General features: G+C 36.6%; 1 protein-coding gene across 1 annotated transcript in view; it reads left to right on the top strand.

Moving 5' to 3' along the window:
- NLGN1 (neuroligin 1) overlaps positions 1 to 16,024 on the top strand; it is a 720,856-nt gene that overhangs the window by 701,990 nt on the left and 2,842 nt on the right. The window contains exon 4 of the mRNA XM_027111608.1: positions 12,651 to 12,863. Within this exon, the coding sequence (XP_026967409.1) occupies positions 12,651 to 12,863 (213 nt within the window). The remainder of the gene's footprint in view (positions 1 to 12,650; positions 12,864 to 16,024) is intronic.

Here is a 16,024-nt window from a genome sequence, read left to right as displayed (position 1 = left end):
AATAAAATAGGTAAACAACAAGGTCCTACTGTAGAGCACAGAGAACTATATTCAATAGACTGTAATAAACCATAATGGAAGAGAATATGAGAAAGAATATGTATATATATGTATAACTGGATCACTTTGCTGTACACTAGAAACTAACACAACATTGTAAATCAACTATACTTCAATTAAAAACAAAATTATCTCAGGAAAAAAAAAAAAAAGAATCTGGTTTGGTCAATATTAGTATGAAATTAAGTAAGTTGTTTTGTCAGCTTTTTTCATTGCCCAGACTTTATGTTCTGTTCTTCCCTTTTTATTATCTGTGTCCTTCTCAGGGGTCAGCTAGTGTGGGATTCAGGAACACCACCTGTCTCCTTCCCACTCAGGTCCCAGCTCTGTGCAGTTGACTACTGCTGCTTGTTTTATAATTGTCAAAATTACTCAAATATCACTTGTCTTCTTTTTTTTCTCTATTTCCTCCTACAGTCTAAGATATGTCTACTAGGAAATAGTCTCAGAGGAGCTAACAAAAGTGCTCACACTGTAACTTTCTTATACACCCAAGTTGTCCTACTACGTCCGGGTGCTCTTTTCACAACACCAACTACTGAGAAAAGCTCAAATGCCTTTCAAATTCTGTGTCCCTGGGCAATAATCTGGGCCAATATTCTGGGCCAGCCTGCTGGTCCATGTGTTCTCTTCTTTCATGTAGGCCTTACCCAGTACTGTCCTATTTTTCTCCCTTTAAAATTACTGCTACCCACTTTATGTCTAAGAGCATTTTCCCCAGAGATTGGCTGCTTGAGAGGGTTTGCTCCTAAATTTTCACTCTGCTGCTGCCATCAAAGAAATACACACAGACCTCTTTCATTTGGAAAGTTTAGTTGTTTGTCTCCATGTGGTAACAGAATTGTAATATATAAATGCCTGTTCAGCAAACAGGTATAGCATGGCCATTTGGGGCAGATATAGTGGAACACCCAATCCAGAAAAAATAAAGATAGGCAAATTATGAATACAAATTATAATTTACAAAGTACACACACATTGCAATGGAGTGCATGAGAGAGTCCAAAATATATGCTAGATGGTTAGATATTTACAAAAAATTTTATAGTCCTTATTGTTCCTAAGGCAATATAGCATAGCTCTAAATTACATAGTTCGTGAAAATTTTTCTTTATATGGCAACCACGATGGGTCCCTCATTGTAAAGTAAAGTATGCATTTAAATTGCTAGACGCATTCCTGCATAATCAAAACAATTAGAAATGAACAATGTGATTTCTTTTCTCTCAGTAGGCCTTTTAAAAGGGAAACCTCTTTTTTCACTTCTTTGTGAGAAAAGGTTATTCGGAAAGCACAGAAATTTTTTCAATTTTGGTACAGGTTTGTTGTCCAGATTCAAATAGACAAGAAGTACACAATAGCCTAATTCAGTGGATGTTGGATAAGCTTTTCTTGACATGCAGACCAAGAAGTGTGAACATTAACAACCTTAGGTTGGGGTGGAGAATAGAGGAGAAGGTGTTGGAGCTGGGGCTGGGGATGACTTTTTCCCCAGCATCTTGAGCCCTTCTTGTAATGGAAATAGCATGCATAACTCAGGGCTAAGCAAATCATGGCCTTTTCCTCTCTATTACTATCTATATTCAGAAGAAATTGGTTAAAATAAATATTTTAGTCCTGTTTGGGGGAAGGAATCACAAAATGTTAAAATTAAATTATAATACAGAAGGATCAATCTCACCTACTGACCTTAAAAATATTGAAAATATTGAGAATTTGGGGACTTAGAAATATCTACACGTGTTTTCTTTCCAGGCATCTGTTAGCAGTCACCTTCTTTCCCATTGTATTCCTTCATGTTCAGCTACCAGGAATAAAAGCCTTGGCCAGTAACTCAATTTGCTCTTCCCAAAGATGGGTCATTAAAAAGCAAACTATCTCACAAGACACAAATAAAAAAATGCACCAAAATATAAAAGTTTAGAAATACCACCAAGTTATATGATATTAAGATATCAGCCTCATTTTACAGCAGTTTTTTTCCAGAGTATACATACAAAAAGGAAATTATTTTGACTTTATCCTTTGTCACTTTCCAAGAAGAATTTGGACAGTAGCTCTCAAGAGAACACAACAGCAAGGAAGCTAGGTAGGGATGATGGGTAATTAAATGGTGCTGTGTGTTCTTTTTCCCTACACAGACCCCAAGTTATCCAATTTGAGGAATTTTAAGCCATCATATTTTAAACAATCTTGACTCAAAAATATAAAGGGAAACTATCCAATTATGTATTAATATGAGGGTTTTCCCATATCTTTTTTTTTTTTTTTTGGCCGTGCCATGCTGAATGAGGGATCTTAGTTCCCCCACTAGGGATCAAACCCAGGCCCTCAGCAGTGAAAGCATGGAATCCTAACCACTGGACTGCCAGGGAATTCCCAGTGAGAGTTTTATTTAGGTATAACAGTGTCCCCCATCAGAACAGAGTATTTTTCAAAAGTGAGTTTGCGGACAGAAAAAAAGGAATCTTGTTTGCTGGAAGATTGAAGGTTGAGTGACTAGTTAGAAGGATTTTATGGGTCTAAGAAGAAAAGAGGAGGATCCAGACTAAGTCAGTAACATGAGTAGAAGACAGAAGACACAAACATAATGCAGAGGAAGAACTGACTTGACTTGGCAACTAAGAAGATACGGAGAGTTAGCCCGTGGGATTTCCAAGTGTATTTTTAGCCAGAGAAGTTGAGCTACTATTCCCACAGTTTTAAATTCAGTTATGTTAAAGGTGCAAAATTCTTAATGAGCTAATTTGCTGATCCATATTCCCAAGTCCCTAGAAGGATGCCTCACTACTATTCAAAGTCTCATGTCTGCAAGGCTGGCTTTTTACTAGTCATTATGGTCTCTTGAAGTGCTTTATCAATTTGACTCAAGGAGTCAACCACAATCATCTGTATCCAGACAACAGCATTGATAAGCACAAAAGATTTCTTTTCTACTCTGTATATCATGAATTACATACTGTAGAATCTAAAATGTATATATATTCTATTTAACACATTTAGAAATTAAACACAATAAACATAGACATTCAAATCTCCCCCCTCCCAAAGAAAAGAAAGTATAGAATCCCTGATATCTTAAACTTCTGACATTCTAGATGTCATCTCAAATGTAAACATTCTGCATTTTTCCTAATCCCAGGTTTCTCCTTGAATATGTTTAGATATTTTTTTCTACTAAGAAACACGATTCTTTCCTTTCGTTTTACATTCTAAAGATGTTGCCTATATGGTTGTATTTTAAGAGATTTGAATACAGATTGGGTCAACCACTAAGTTGCAAGGCTGCTGCCAGACAATTTAACTTAGTTCTTCCCACACTCCTTAGGGTCTGCCTATCAGAGAGCTATCTGAGTTCATTGTGCATCAGTAACCCAAGCCAATACCTTGGTCACAGTAATTCTTTACTTTTTTTCCCCTTTCCCAATTTATTTTAGGCATAAACTGATTTTTCTACTCCAAGGGCCTGTGGACTTATGATCAATTACGTGGTTTCTCAGTAATACCTAGAAAGTAATCCTAGTTGCTAAATCAGGTAATCATCAAATTGAAGCCAAATCTGCTCAGCAAATTAATCAGATCAGTAGTAGTTCCATGTAGGTAGGTACAACAATATTTGGAGATTTTTAAAAAATAGAATGAAGTTTTAGGTGGGAGGAATGACATTAAGTAAATTATATTTGAACACATAGTTGAATGGCAAATGTGGATACATGAGCCAGTGACATCATCCTTGACAAAACTGTAATTTTGAATTTTGTTAAGTTTGCCTTAAATTTAAAAGTAATAATTTTTTCATGGTCTTGTAGTCATGAGTCAAGTAAGTTAAAGAGTTGAATACAAATGTAAAGTTACAGCTAGAGTGATCTGAAACGATTCTGCTGTTAAGGACATGACAGCTGAGTCGATATTAAAAAGAACTTTAAATGAATACTTCATTCAATAGCAAGGTATAACGAATACTGCCAATGCACATAAGTTGGACAATTAGCAAACTGTGGCTCTTTCAAGGTAGCAATTTATTTAACTTTCTTCATTTTGTGCCCTTAGCTGAGCCACAAAGTTTTGTTTGGATATAGAACCAAAAATCAAAGAATTCATACAAGCATATAATATCACTTTAACAAGTCTAAAGAGATACGATTTTATTAGTTGGCTGGCCTTAATAAAGCACATGGTTACCTTTTTTTTTTTTCTTTCTTTTTTTTGCGGTACGCGGGCCTCTCACTGTTGTGGCCTCTCCTGTTGCGGAGCACAGGCTCCGGACGCGCAGGCTCAGCGGCCATGGCTCATGGGCCTAGTCGCTCCGCGGCATGTGGGATCTTCCCAGACCGGGGCACGAACCCGTGTCCCCTGCATCAGCAGGCGGACTCTCAACCACTGCGCCACCAGGGAAGCCCTGCCTCAGTTAATCTTAAAACTCTTATTTTGCAAAGAGGCAATTTTAGGCTCCTGATAACATTTGGAAGCTTCAAAATACCAATTGAAGTACGTATTACATTCAGTTTTTGGAAATTTTAGAGCTATGCTTGCCCAATTCAGTTTCAAGAAAAGTAAGTTTGGGGATTTCAAAAGCTTCCCATAATGGCCACTGATATTCTAAATCACCTTTAGTTAGGTTGGTCCATTAGTTAGAAAGGTACGTGAGGAAGGACCATAGTTTTTGGGGTTTCTTTTATTTTTTATTTAATATTATTTTCATTTTTTTTTCCACACACACACTGTATTTTATTCTTACAAGAGATAAATAAACTGACACCAAGCATTGTAAATGGATGACCACAACAAAAGCAAAAATGATTGCAATTACCAAACACGAAACACTCATACTATGTCATAATATTGACATTCAGTCCAGTAATCCTCCACTGTAACAGCTCCTTTACTTTGCAGTGAAAATTGATTTGTATATTTTTTGCCTCTGTTGTCAATTGCATTATTATGAACTTTCATCAAATCTTTAACTGTGGTCATTTTTAAGTCTTTTGTCATTTACAGACAGTTCTGGGTGTACTCTGATGCTTTTGCAAATATTTTCCTATAAAAGGGTTTCATCTTCAAGGAATTCATGGAAAAGACTCTGACAAGTACAGGTTTCTGGTAACTGACTATACTGCTAAACTGAATGAATAAGCATTTTCAGAACTCTAATGGAAAACTGATGAATTCATAAAAGTGCTAACAAAAGATCAAGATGAAAAAAAAATTAATTACATGGGACTGAGTGAACTGATGAGGATGATTATAATTTTTGTGACTTTCTGTTTGAATAAAAGGACCATAGTTTTTTTTTGTTTTTTTTTTTTTGCGGTACGGGGGCCTCTCACTGTTGTGGCCTCTCCTGTTGCAGAGCACAGGCTCCGGACGCGCAGGCTCAGCGGCCATGGCTCACAGGCCCAGCCACTCCGTGGCATGTGGGATCTTCCCGGACTGGGGCATGAACCCGTGTCCCCTGCATCGGCAGGCGGACTCTCAACCACTGTACCACCAGGGAACCCCAGGACCATAGTTTTTAAACATAAAACTGGTCAAAAGGTCCCTGTAAGTGGGGCATGCTCAAAATGTTTAGTTAACTGGGATCCCATTCCTCAGAGGTTTCAACCTAGAGTAAAAGAATCATTTTCAAACAGCCTAAACAGCTCAAGCAACTCAAAGAGCTCAAACAGCCTGCAGGCCTAATACCAGCCAGTTGAAAAGGAACAGTCTAGTCCAGGGGGAGCCAAGCCAAAGTATGCTAAGTACAGCTTTAATGGAGCAGCCCAATTTGAAGGGAGTCAGGCTGAAGGCTTAATAGTGCAGTGCCAATGGAACACCCCTATTATAAAAGGAATTGGGTCAAAAGCTGAACTGGCACAGTTCTAAAGAAACAGCCCCTGTTCCTGAAGGATGGGCAAAAAGCTAGGCGATTCCAGGATAAACAGCCAGCCCCGTTCCAAAAGGAATCCTGCCAAAGGTGAGCACAGTTCCAATTCAAAAAGCCCAATTTCAAAAATCAGGCATAAGTGCCAAACAAGTATTTGCATACAGAACAAAGTCGTAGCCAGAGAAGAAAGCCTTAAAATAGATCCCCAATAAGATAGACTCATCCACCAGAGGGCAGACAGCAGGAGCAAGAAGAATTACAATCCTGCCTGTGGAACAAAAACCACATTCACAGAAAGATAGGAAAAATGAAAAGGCAGAGGGCTATGTACTAGATGAAGGAACAAGATGAAACCCCAGAAAAACAACTAAATGAAGTGGAGATAGGAAATCTTCCAGAAAAAGAATTCAGAATAATGATAGTAAAGATGATCCAGGACCTCAGAAAAAGAATGGAGGCATATCGAGAAGATGCAGGAAATGTTTAACAACGATGTAGAAGAATTAAAGAACAAACAAATGGAGATGAACAACACAATAACTGAAATGAAAAATACACTAAAAGGAATGAAGCAGAATAACTGAGGCAGAAGAACAGATAAGTGAACCTGGAAAACAGAATGGTGGAATTCACTGCTGCAGAACAGAATAAAGAAAAAAGGATGAAAATAAATGAAGACATAGGCTGACATAGGAGACCTCTGGACAACATTAAATGCAACAACATTCACGTTATAGGGGTCCCAGAAGGAGAAGAGAGAGAGAAAGGACCCGAGAAAATATCTGAAAAGATTATAGTCAAAAACTTCCCTAACATGGGAAAGGAATAGCCACCTAAGTCCAGGAAGTGCAGAGTGTCCCATACAGGATAAACCCAAGAAGAAACATGCAGAGACACATAGTAATCAAATTGGCAAAAATTAAAGACAAAGAAAAATTATTGAAAGCAGCAATGGAAAAACGACAAATAACATACAAGGGAACTCCCATAAGGTTAACAGCTGATTTCTCACCAGAAAATCTATAAGCCAGAAGGGAGTGGCATGATATACTTAAAGTGATGAAAGGGAAGAAACTACAACCAAGATTACTCTACCCGGCGAGGATCTCATTCAGATTTGATGGAGAAAGCAAAAGCTTTACAGACAAGCAAAAGCTAAGAGAATTCAGCACCACCAAACCAGCTCTACAACAAATGCTAAAGGAACTTCTCTAAGTGGGAAACACAAGAGAAGAAAAGGACCTACAAAAACAAACCCAAAACAATTAAGAATATGGCCATAGGAACATACATATCAATAATTACCTTAAACATTAATGGATTAAATGCTCCAACCAAAAGACACAGGCTTGCTGAATGGATACAAAAATAAAACCCATATATATGCCGTTTACAAGAGACCCAGTTCAGACACAGGGACACATTAAGACTGAAAGTAAGGGGATGGAAAAAGATATTCCATGCAAATGGAAATCAAAAGAAAGCTGGAGTAGCTATACTCATATCAGATAAAATAGACTTTAAAATAAAGAATGTTACAAGAGACAAGGAAGGACACAACATAATGATCCAGGGATCAATCCAAGAAGAAGATATAACAATTATAAATATATATGCACCCAACATAGGAGCACCTCAAACATAAGGCAACTGCTAACAGCTATAAAAGAGGAAATCGCCAGTAACACAATAATAGTGGGGGACTTTAACACCTCACTCACACCAATGGACAGATCATCCAAACAGAAAATTAATAAGGAAACAGAAGCTTTAAATGACACAATAGACCAGATAGGTTTAACTGATATTTGTAGGACATTCCATCCAAAAACAGCAGATTACACTTTCTTCTCAAGTGCACACGAAACATTCTCCAGGATAGATCACATCTTGGGTCACAATTCAAGCCTCAGGAAATTTAAGAAAATTGAAATCATACCAAGCATCTTTTCTGACACAATGCTATGATATTTGAAATGAATTACAGGGAAAAAAACATAAAAAACACAAACACATGGAGGCTAAACAATACATTACTAAATAACGAAGGTATCACTGAAGAAATCAAAGAGGAAATCAGAAAATACCTAGAGACAAATGACAATGAAAACACAATGATCCAAAACCTACGGGATGCAGCAAAAGCAGTTCTAAGAGGGAAGTTTATAGCAATACAAGTCTACCTCAAGAAACAAGAAAAATCTCAAATAAACAGTCTAACCTTACATCTAAAGGAACTAGAGAAAGAAGAACAAACAAAACCCAAAACTAGCAGAAGGAAAGAAATCATAAAGATCAGAGCAGAAATAAATGAAATAGAAACAAAGAAAATAGCAAAGATCAATAAAACTAAAAGCTGGTTCTTTGAGAAGATAAACAAAACTGATAAACCATTAGCCAGACTCATCAAGAAAAAGAGGGAGAGGACTCAAATCAATAAAATTAGAAATGAAAAAGAAGAAGTTACAACAGACACCACAGAAATACAAAGCATCCTAAGAGACTACTACAAGCAACTCTATGCCAATAAAATGGACAACCTGGAAGAAATGGACAAAGTCTTAGAGGAGTATAACCTTCCAAGACTGAACCAGGAAGAAATAGAAAATATGAACAGACCAATCACAAGTAATGAAATTGAAACTGTGATTAAAAATGTTCCAGCAAACAAAAGTCCAGGACCAGATGGCTTCTCAGGTGAATTCTATCAAACATTTAGAGAAGAATTAACACCCATCCTTCTCAAACTCTTCCAAAAATTTTCAGAGGAAGGAACACTCCCACATTCATTCTATGAGGCCACCATCACCCTGATACCAAAACCAGACAAAGATACTACAAAAAAAGAAAATTAGAGACCAATACCACAGATGAATATAGATGCAAAAATCCTCAACCAAATACTAGCAAACAGAATCCAACAACACATTAAAAGGATCATACACCATGATCAAGTGAGATTTATCCCAGGGATACAAGGATTCTTCAATATACACAAATCAATCAATGTGATACACCATATTAACAAATTGAAGAATAAAAACCATATGATCCTCTCAATAGATGCAGAAAAAGCTTTGACAAAATTCAACACCCGTTTATGATGAAAAAAAAAAAAACCTCTCCAGAAAACAGGCATTGGGGGAACCTACCTCAACATAATAAAGGCCATATATGACAAACCCACAACAAACATCATTCCCAATGGTGAAAAACTAAAAGCATTTCCTCTAAGATCAGGAACAAGACAAGGAGGTCCACTCTCGCCACTATTATTCAACATAGTTTTAGAAGTCCTAGCCACAACAATCATAGAAGAAAAAGAAATAAAAGAAATCCAAATTGGAAAAGAAGAAGAAAAACTGTCACTGTTTGCAGATGACATGATACTATACATAGAGAATCCTAAAGATGCCACCAGAAAACTACTAGAGCTAATCAATGCATTTGGTAAAGTTGCAGGATACAAAATTAATGCACAGAAATCTCTTGCATTCCTATACACTAATGATGAAAAATCTGAAAGAGAGATTAAGGAAACACTCCCATTTACCACTGCAACAAAAAGAATAAAATACCTAGGAGTAAACCTACCTAGGGAGACAAAAGACCTGTATGCAGAAAACTATAAGACAATGTTGAAAGAAATTAAAGATGATACCAACAGATGGAGAGATATACCATGTTGTTGGATTGGAAGAATCAATGTTGTGAAAATGACTCTACTACCCAAAGCAATCTACAGATTCAATGCAATCCCTATCAAATTACCAATGGCGTTTTTTACAAAACTAGAACAAAAAATCTTAAAATTTTTATGAAGACACAAAAGTCCCCGAATAGCCAAAGCAGTCTTGAGGAAAAAAAGCGGAGCTGGAGAAATCAGACTCCCTGACTTCAGACTATACTACAAAGCTACAGTAATCAAGACAATATGGTACTGGCACAAAAACAGAAACATAGATCAATGGAACAAGATACAAAGCCCAGAGATAAATCCAGGCACCTGTGGTCAACTAATCTATGACAAAGGAGGCAAGGATATATAATGGAGAAAAGACAGTCTCTTCAATAAGTGGTGCTGGGAAAACTGGACAGCTACCTGTAAAAGAATGAAATTAGAACACTCCCTAACACCATACACAAAAATAAACTCAAAATGGATTAGAGACCTAAAGGTAAGACCGGACACTATAAAACTCTTAGAGGAAAACATAGGAAGAACATAAATCACAGCAAGATCTTTTTAGATCCACCTCCTAGAGTAATGGAAATAGAAACAAAAATAAATGGGACCTAATAAAACTTCAAAGCTTTTGCACAGCAAAGGAAACCATAAGCAAGATGAACAGACAACCCTCAGAATAAGAGAATATATTTGCAAATGAATCTACGGGCAAACAATTAATCTCCAAAATATATACACAGCTCATGCAGCTCAATATTAAGAAAACAAACAATCCAATCCAAAAATGGGCAGAATACCTAAATAGACATTTCTCCAAAGAGGCCAAGTAGCACATGAAAAGCTGCTCAACATCACTAATTATTAGAGAAATGCAAATCAAAAGTACAATGATGTATCACCTCACGCCAGTTAGAATGGGCATCATCAGAAAATCTGTGAACAACAAATGCTGGTGAGGGTGTGGAGAAAAGGAAACCCTCTTGCACTGTTGGTGGGAATGTAAATTGACACAGCCACTATGGAGTACAGTATGGAGATTCCTTAAAAAACTAAAAATAGAATTATCATATGACCCAGCAATCCCACTACTGGGCATATACCCAGAGAAAACCATAATTCAAAAAGACACATGCACCCCAGTGTTCACTGCAGCACTATTTACAATAGCCAGGTCATGGAAGCAACCTAAATGCCCATCGACAGACGAATGGATAAAGAAGTTGTGGTACATATATAGAATGGAATATTACTCTGCCACAAAAAGGAACGAAATTGGATCATTTGTAGAGACGTGGATGGATCTAGAGACTGTCATACAGAGTGAAGTAAGTCAGAAAGAGAAAAGCAAATATTGAATATTAACGCATATATGTGGAATCTAGAAAAATGGCACAGATGAACCGGTTTGCAGGGCAGAAATTGAGACACAGATGTAGAGAACAAACGTACGGACACCAAGGAGGGAAAGCAGCGGGGGTGTGTGTGTGTGTGGGGGGGGGGGGTGTGTGATGAATTGGGAGATTGGGATTGACATGTATATACTGATGTGTATAAAATGGATGACTAATAAAAACTACTGTATAAAAAAATAAAATTAAATTAAAAAAAAAAAAAACAGATCCCCAGTAAAACCTGGAGGACTTCAAAATGCAAATAGAGCAGACACTTTAGTGGAGAAAAACTTACTCTTCAATTTCAGGGCTGGCGAGTAAAGCAGTGAGTAACAACAGGCTCAATGAGGGTATCACACTTGTTTGCCACCAACCTGGAAGTCATCAAGGGTCTTCTCTTGATCCCCATGCAGGCTATCAAAAGGTTGACCTAAAACAAGTAGACTGCCAGCTATTTCTGCAGTAAAAATGGGTTTGTTTGGGATCAAGAGAGAATTGCTGTTTGGGTCTACAACCACGGCAAGCCACATGCAAGTCCCCTCACAGCAAGGAGAGGAGAACTTTTTTAAAAGGGGGAAAAGGAAGCTGGGAGGGCTGTAGTAAATAAAGAGTCCATTGGAGGAATTGAGAGTTTGAAGTAGAGTGGCTTTTCACTGGCTGAGTTGTGAGAGTCTCTCATTGGCTGAGTTCTTGCCAGGCAAGGAAAGTTTTTGTTCTTCCTGCTGAGCTCTGCTATTGTCATAGGGCATGAGCGCTTTCCTTTCTGACCTCCCAATTCTATTTTAATTGAGGTTTCTTTTCATTAATTTTAGACTGTTCTTCTCCTTTTTTCTTGAATTGCCTTTTCCACTCTATCAGTTTACATCTTTATAATGTCTCACCACCTCCATTCTTTCTATTATTCAACATATATTTCTTTTCATTATTAAATTCACTATAAAATGGAGCTTTGAGTACTGGAGAAATATGAATCTCAACTTTTCAAAAATCTTCAAATATTCTACACTGTTTTCTAGTTGAGCAGATCTCCTCAGTTTAGCATTTAGGGCGTTCTAAAATGTAACCTCAAATTACGTCAGGTACAGTGATTCTTAACCATGGGGCATCATCAATAAAAATGTGCATACACCTATATATGCAAAGAGTTGCGTATAATTTTATGCACGAGTCTTGGAAAAATACCCCTGCTCTATACCGTCATATCCTGCCACTCTGCCACACATACCTTAAATTCCAACCATATTAGACCACGAGCAACTTGAGGACTGACAGTATTTATGCAAAAACACATTCTCATATACCCCATGATACTATCCCTAATATCTCCACCAGGTAACTTGGCCCCTAGAATATCTCCGTTGAGGTCTTTCAGAATGTTTTCATTCTCTTTATCTGCCCCCTGTTACCTGTTACCTGGATAACTTGGGAACATCTGGGGAAGATAAATGTCATTTTTCAGATTTTAGTCTCTGCTATTCTTCCTAAAGTAAATTATGCTATTCTGGTGGGAAATAAATTTTTACTAAAGAACTTGGATTGTACTCATCTTGATGAACACAGGCTTCAATTTTATTTAAATTTGATGTCTATCTGATTCATGTCAACTCAAAAGGGTGTTCTTTAATGTCTTTTTATTTCTGTTTTCCAGGTTTCTTGAGCACAGGGGATCAGGCTGCAAAAGGAAACTATGGACTCCTTGATCTCATACAGGCTTTAAGATGGACTAGTGAGAATATTGGATTCTTTGGTGGTGACCCCTTAAGAATCACTGTTTTTGGATCTGGTGCTGGGGGTTCATGTGTCAATCTGCTGACTTTATCCCATTATTCTGAAGGTAACCGTTGGAGCAATTCAACCAAAGGTATTATGCAGGTTGCAAATTTTGACAAATTTGGTGTCTGCATGCCACGACCATCAGTAGTATGTGATGCTCTGTATATATTTCTCTGTTTAAACTGTTAGGTTGAACTCAATAACTGTTTACAACTTTGTTTCTTCAGCTTCTCTATGCATGTTTAAATTTTTGTCAAACTCTTTTCTTTGTCTCCTGTGGAGCTTGGTATGGATGCCCTTTCAAACACACTTCAGAATAATTAACATTACACTACTTTCCTCCAAAGGGTGATTTTGGGGAAAATCAAAGATGTTCACAGTTCTGTTATCTCTGTTTATTCAGTAATCAAAATCAAAGACAAGGGTTTTTTTTTAAATTATTTTTTTAATGCAAGGCTTGTATATAATCTATTTTCTAGATAGTAGATGTTTTAAACCCTTTACTAGTATGAAGATAATACGGAGGCAGTTGTAAGCTAGTTTGTCTGGAAACGTGATTTTCACTTGTTGTCTGAGTAGAGAATGGAGTTTGATTATTTTGCATGCGTGATCCAAAATTGTCAAAGCATCAAGGTCACTAGAAGAGCTTTTGATTAAAAAGAAAAGTATGTTTGAATTTGTGCTTTTTCTATTTGCAACTCCAAAAGTGTTCATTTTTTTTCCCCTGAAGGCTGGCAAAGCAGCATGGAGCACTGAGGCTGCTTAAATCCATGAAATATTGTTCTTGTCTCCATTTTCTGGCCTTGACATCCGTTTTCCAAAATGCCTGCCCAAGGCTTATCATGCTAGTCTTGATGGAATCCCATTTTATCATGAGTTTAGTCACCCATTCTTAAAGCATTATTAACTTGAAATATCCACAAAAGTATACACTGTCAATTGTAATTCATGAAGCTTCTTAATTTGTAAGACTGAGTTTTATGATATGAGCAACAGACATAGAATATTTGGTTTTGGTATCAAAGACACATTAATGTGGAATTTCAAAATAACAGTCATTAAATGAGTTTGTATATTTGGAGGATCATATATTATTATAGACTTAATTTATAGACATAGTTTATGTAACATCTCATTTGTATTAGTAGAGTTCTGAACCGAGATGACAAAATGACACATGTGTGAGAACTCTTTCAATTGTATAGAGATTTTGGTCTGTAGTGAAATGACTTATTTTGAAATAACAAACTTCGTTGCTGTTGTTTTTCTTAATTGAACAGACTAGACTGTTCTAGCCTGAGGACTATACTAACGCCAATACTTATCTAGGATAACATTGGACAATCTGTTCAGACTTCTTAGGATCATTTGGTCTCAAATGCTCTTTGTGCTGACTTTTTCTAAAACTTTTTCTAAATGTAAAAGTGAACATGGGCACCAAAGCCATTTTCAGCCAGTATAACACTAGCATTGCATAAAGAGATGAATCAATTAGTTCATCAGCTAGCATTGCTATTCATCAACTCATAATATGGTAAACAGTGGCAAATGGCTATGCAAACAATTGAAAATATAGCATTCCATCACACTCTTCAAGGAAATCTGTCCATGCCTGGCTAGATAAATGGACTTACGTTTGATCTAGTCATAAGTTTATCTCTATTAGCAAAGCTGCCTGAATTGACCAGGAGATGCCCAGAAGAGGTCTTGAAATCATCAGGCTAATTTTATCTCCATTGCAGACATAAACTTTAAGGTCTGGGAACTTCCCAGAGCTGCAACAATGCTCAAGCCTGTATCTATCAGGAGTCAACCACACATAACAAGCACTCTCGCTGACAACAGAATATGTGGTTTTTCCCAGTATCATCTAGATGGCATATTTCAGACTATATCAAATGTGATGTGTATTGTCCTTAAAACCTTTTTTGATATATTTAATTAATGTCATTAAGTCCCTAAAATGGGAAAGAACCTTATAGAAGTCTTATTTTAGCTATAAAGTTTTTAAGCAGTACAATATTTCTCTGAGCAAATGTTGACAAACACATAGCCTATATAATTTTTTAAAATTATTTGTATTTATATTATTTGCTCTGGCAAACTTTGCTCTAGCAAACTGAAAATATGTTCATAAAGATGTCAGAAACCAAAACAAATTTAAATTAGTATTGTTTGACTTTTTGAATATTTTTATAATTATCTAGAAACATATTACAGACATTTTGAATACATATATGTGTTTGGAGAAAAAATGAAAACTTTGCTTCTAATTCAGTCATTACTTTAACACCTCTGTGAAAGAGTTCTTACACATTAACACATATGAATGATTGAGCATGTGTTTGAATAACTGAACTACAAAGCTGTATTTGGAAATTGACAATAAATGTAATTTCTTAAATAAAATAGATAAATTATATTTTTAAAACAAGAATTTTATTAGAGAATACCTTAATAAGTAAAGTTCATTTATAAATTTGAATGGTATGCAGCTCTTATCAAGCTGCATATGGGACCATGATTTATAATTCTTAAATGTAATTAAGTGAAAAGCAGTGGACCATGTACTTTTCATCTTTTATGATAAAATAAAGCAGTGCACATTCAACAGTGGAGAAAGTTAAATCACCCCCCCACTAAATCCTTCTGCTGATGGCTTTTTCTTTAACCTAGTGAAAATACTTCAAATGTTATAACTTCTTCTGAAAGATGAATATTCAGCATACTATGTCTGACATAAAGAACTGGAAAGAGTATGTCTAAAGTAATATTCTGTTTCGTGTGCCTTTAGGGCCATCCCCAGGGTATTAGCAAATACCCAGCCCCAGTAGTTATGTGAGGTCTGAACAATTTTTTTTTTCCAGATAAAATCTGATTAAAACAAACACACAGAGCCATTTTGAAGAAATGCTTGCAGCCAAATTGGAGGAAATATACTCAAAAGACAATACAAAGTCTGATGATGAATTAAAGGGGAGAGAGTTAGCCGCATCTGGTTGGCTATGGTAACAGCGTAGGTGTTTACATGCTGAGCAAATAAATACTTGGGCCAAGTATTTCCACACTCTCCTTCTCTCCTTGCTTACTGCTTTTTTGAGACATTGCACAATTTAGATCTCTTGATCCCAAAGTAGTTGCTACTCAAAGCAGAGGACTAATGTCCACCTCTCTAATTCATTATACCCTGGGGATGACTTTATGTACCTTCTCTTAAGCAAAACTGTCTCTATCTCCCTGTTTCTTGAG

The sequence above is a fragment of the Aethalodelphis obliquidens genome, unplaced genomic scaffold (assembly GCF_003676395.1).
Source record: "Aethalodelphis obliquidens isolate GAN/ISIS:26980383/991018 unplaced genomic scaffold, ASM367639v1 scaffold1, whole genome shotgun sequence".
Classification (NCBI taxonomy): Eukaryota; Metazoa; Chordata; class Mammalia; order Artiodactyla; family Delphinidae; genus Aethalodelphis; species Aethalodelphis obliquidens.
The sequence above is the reverse complement of the archived record's forward strand: the minus strand, read 5'-3'. Positions and strand labels throughout refer to the sequence as shown.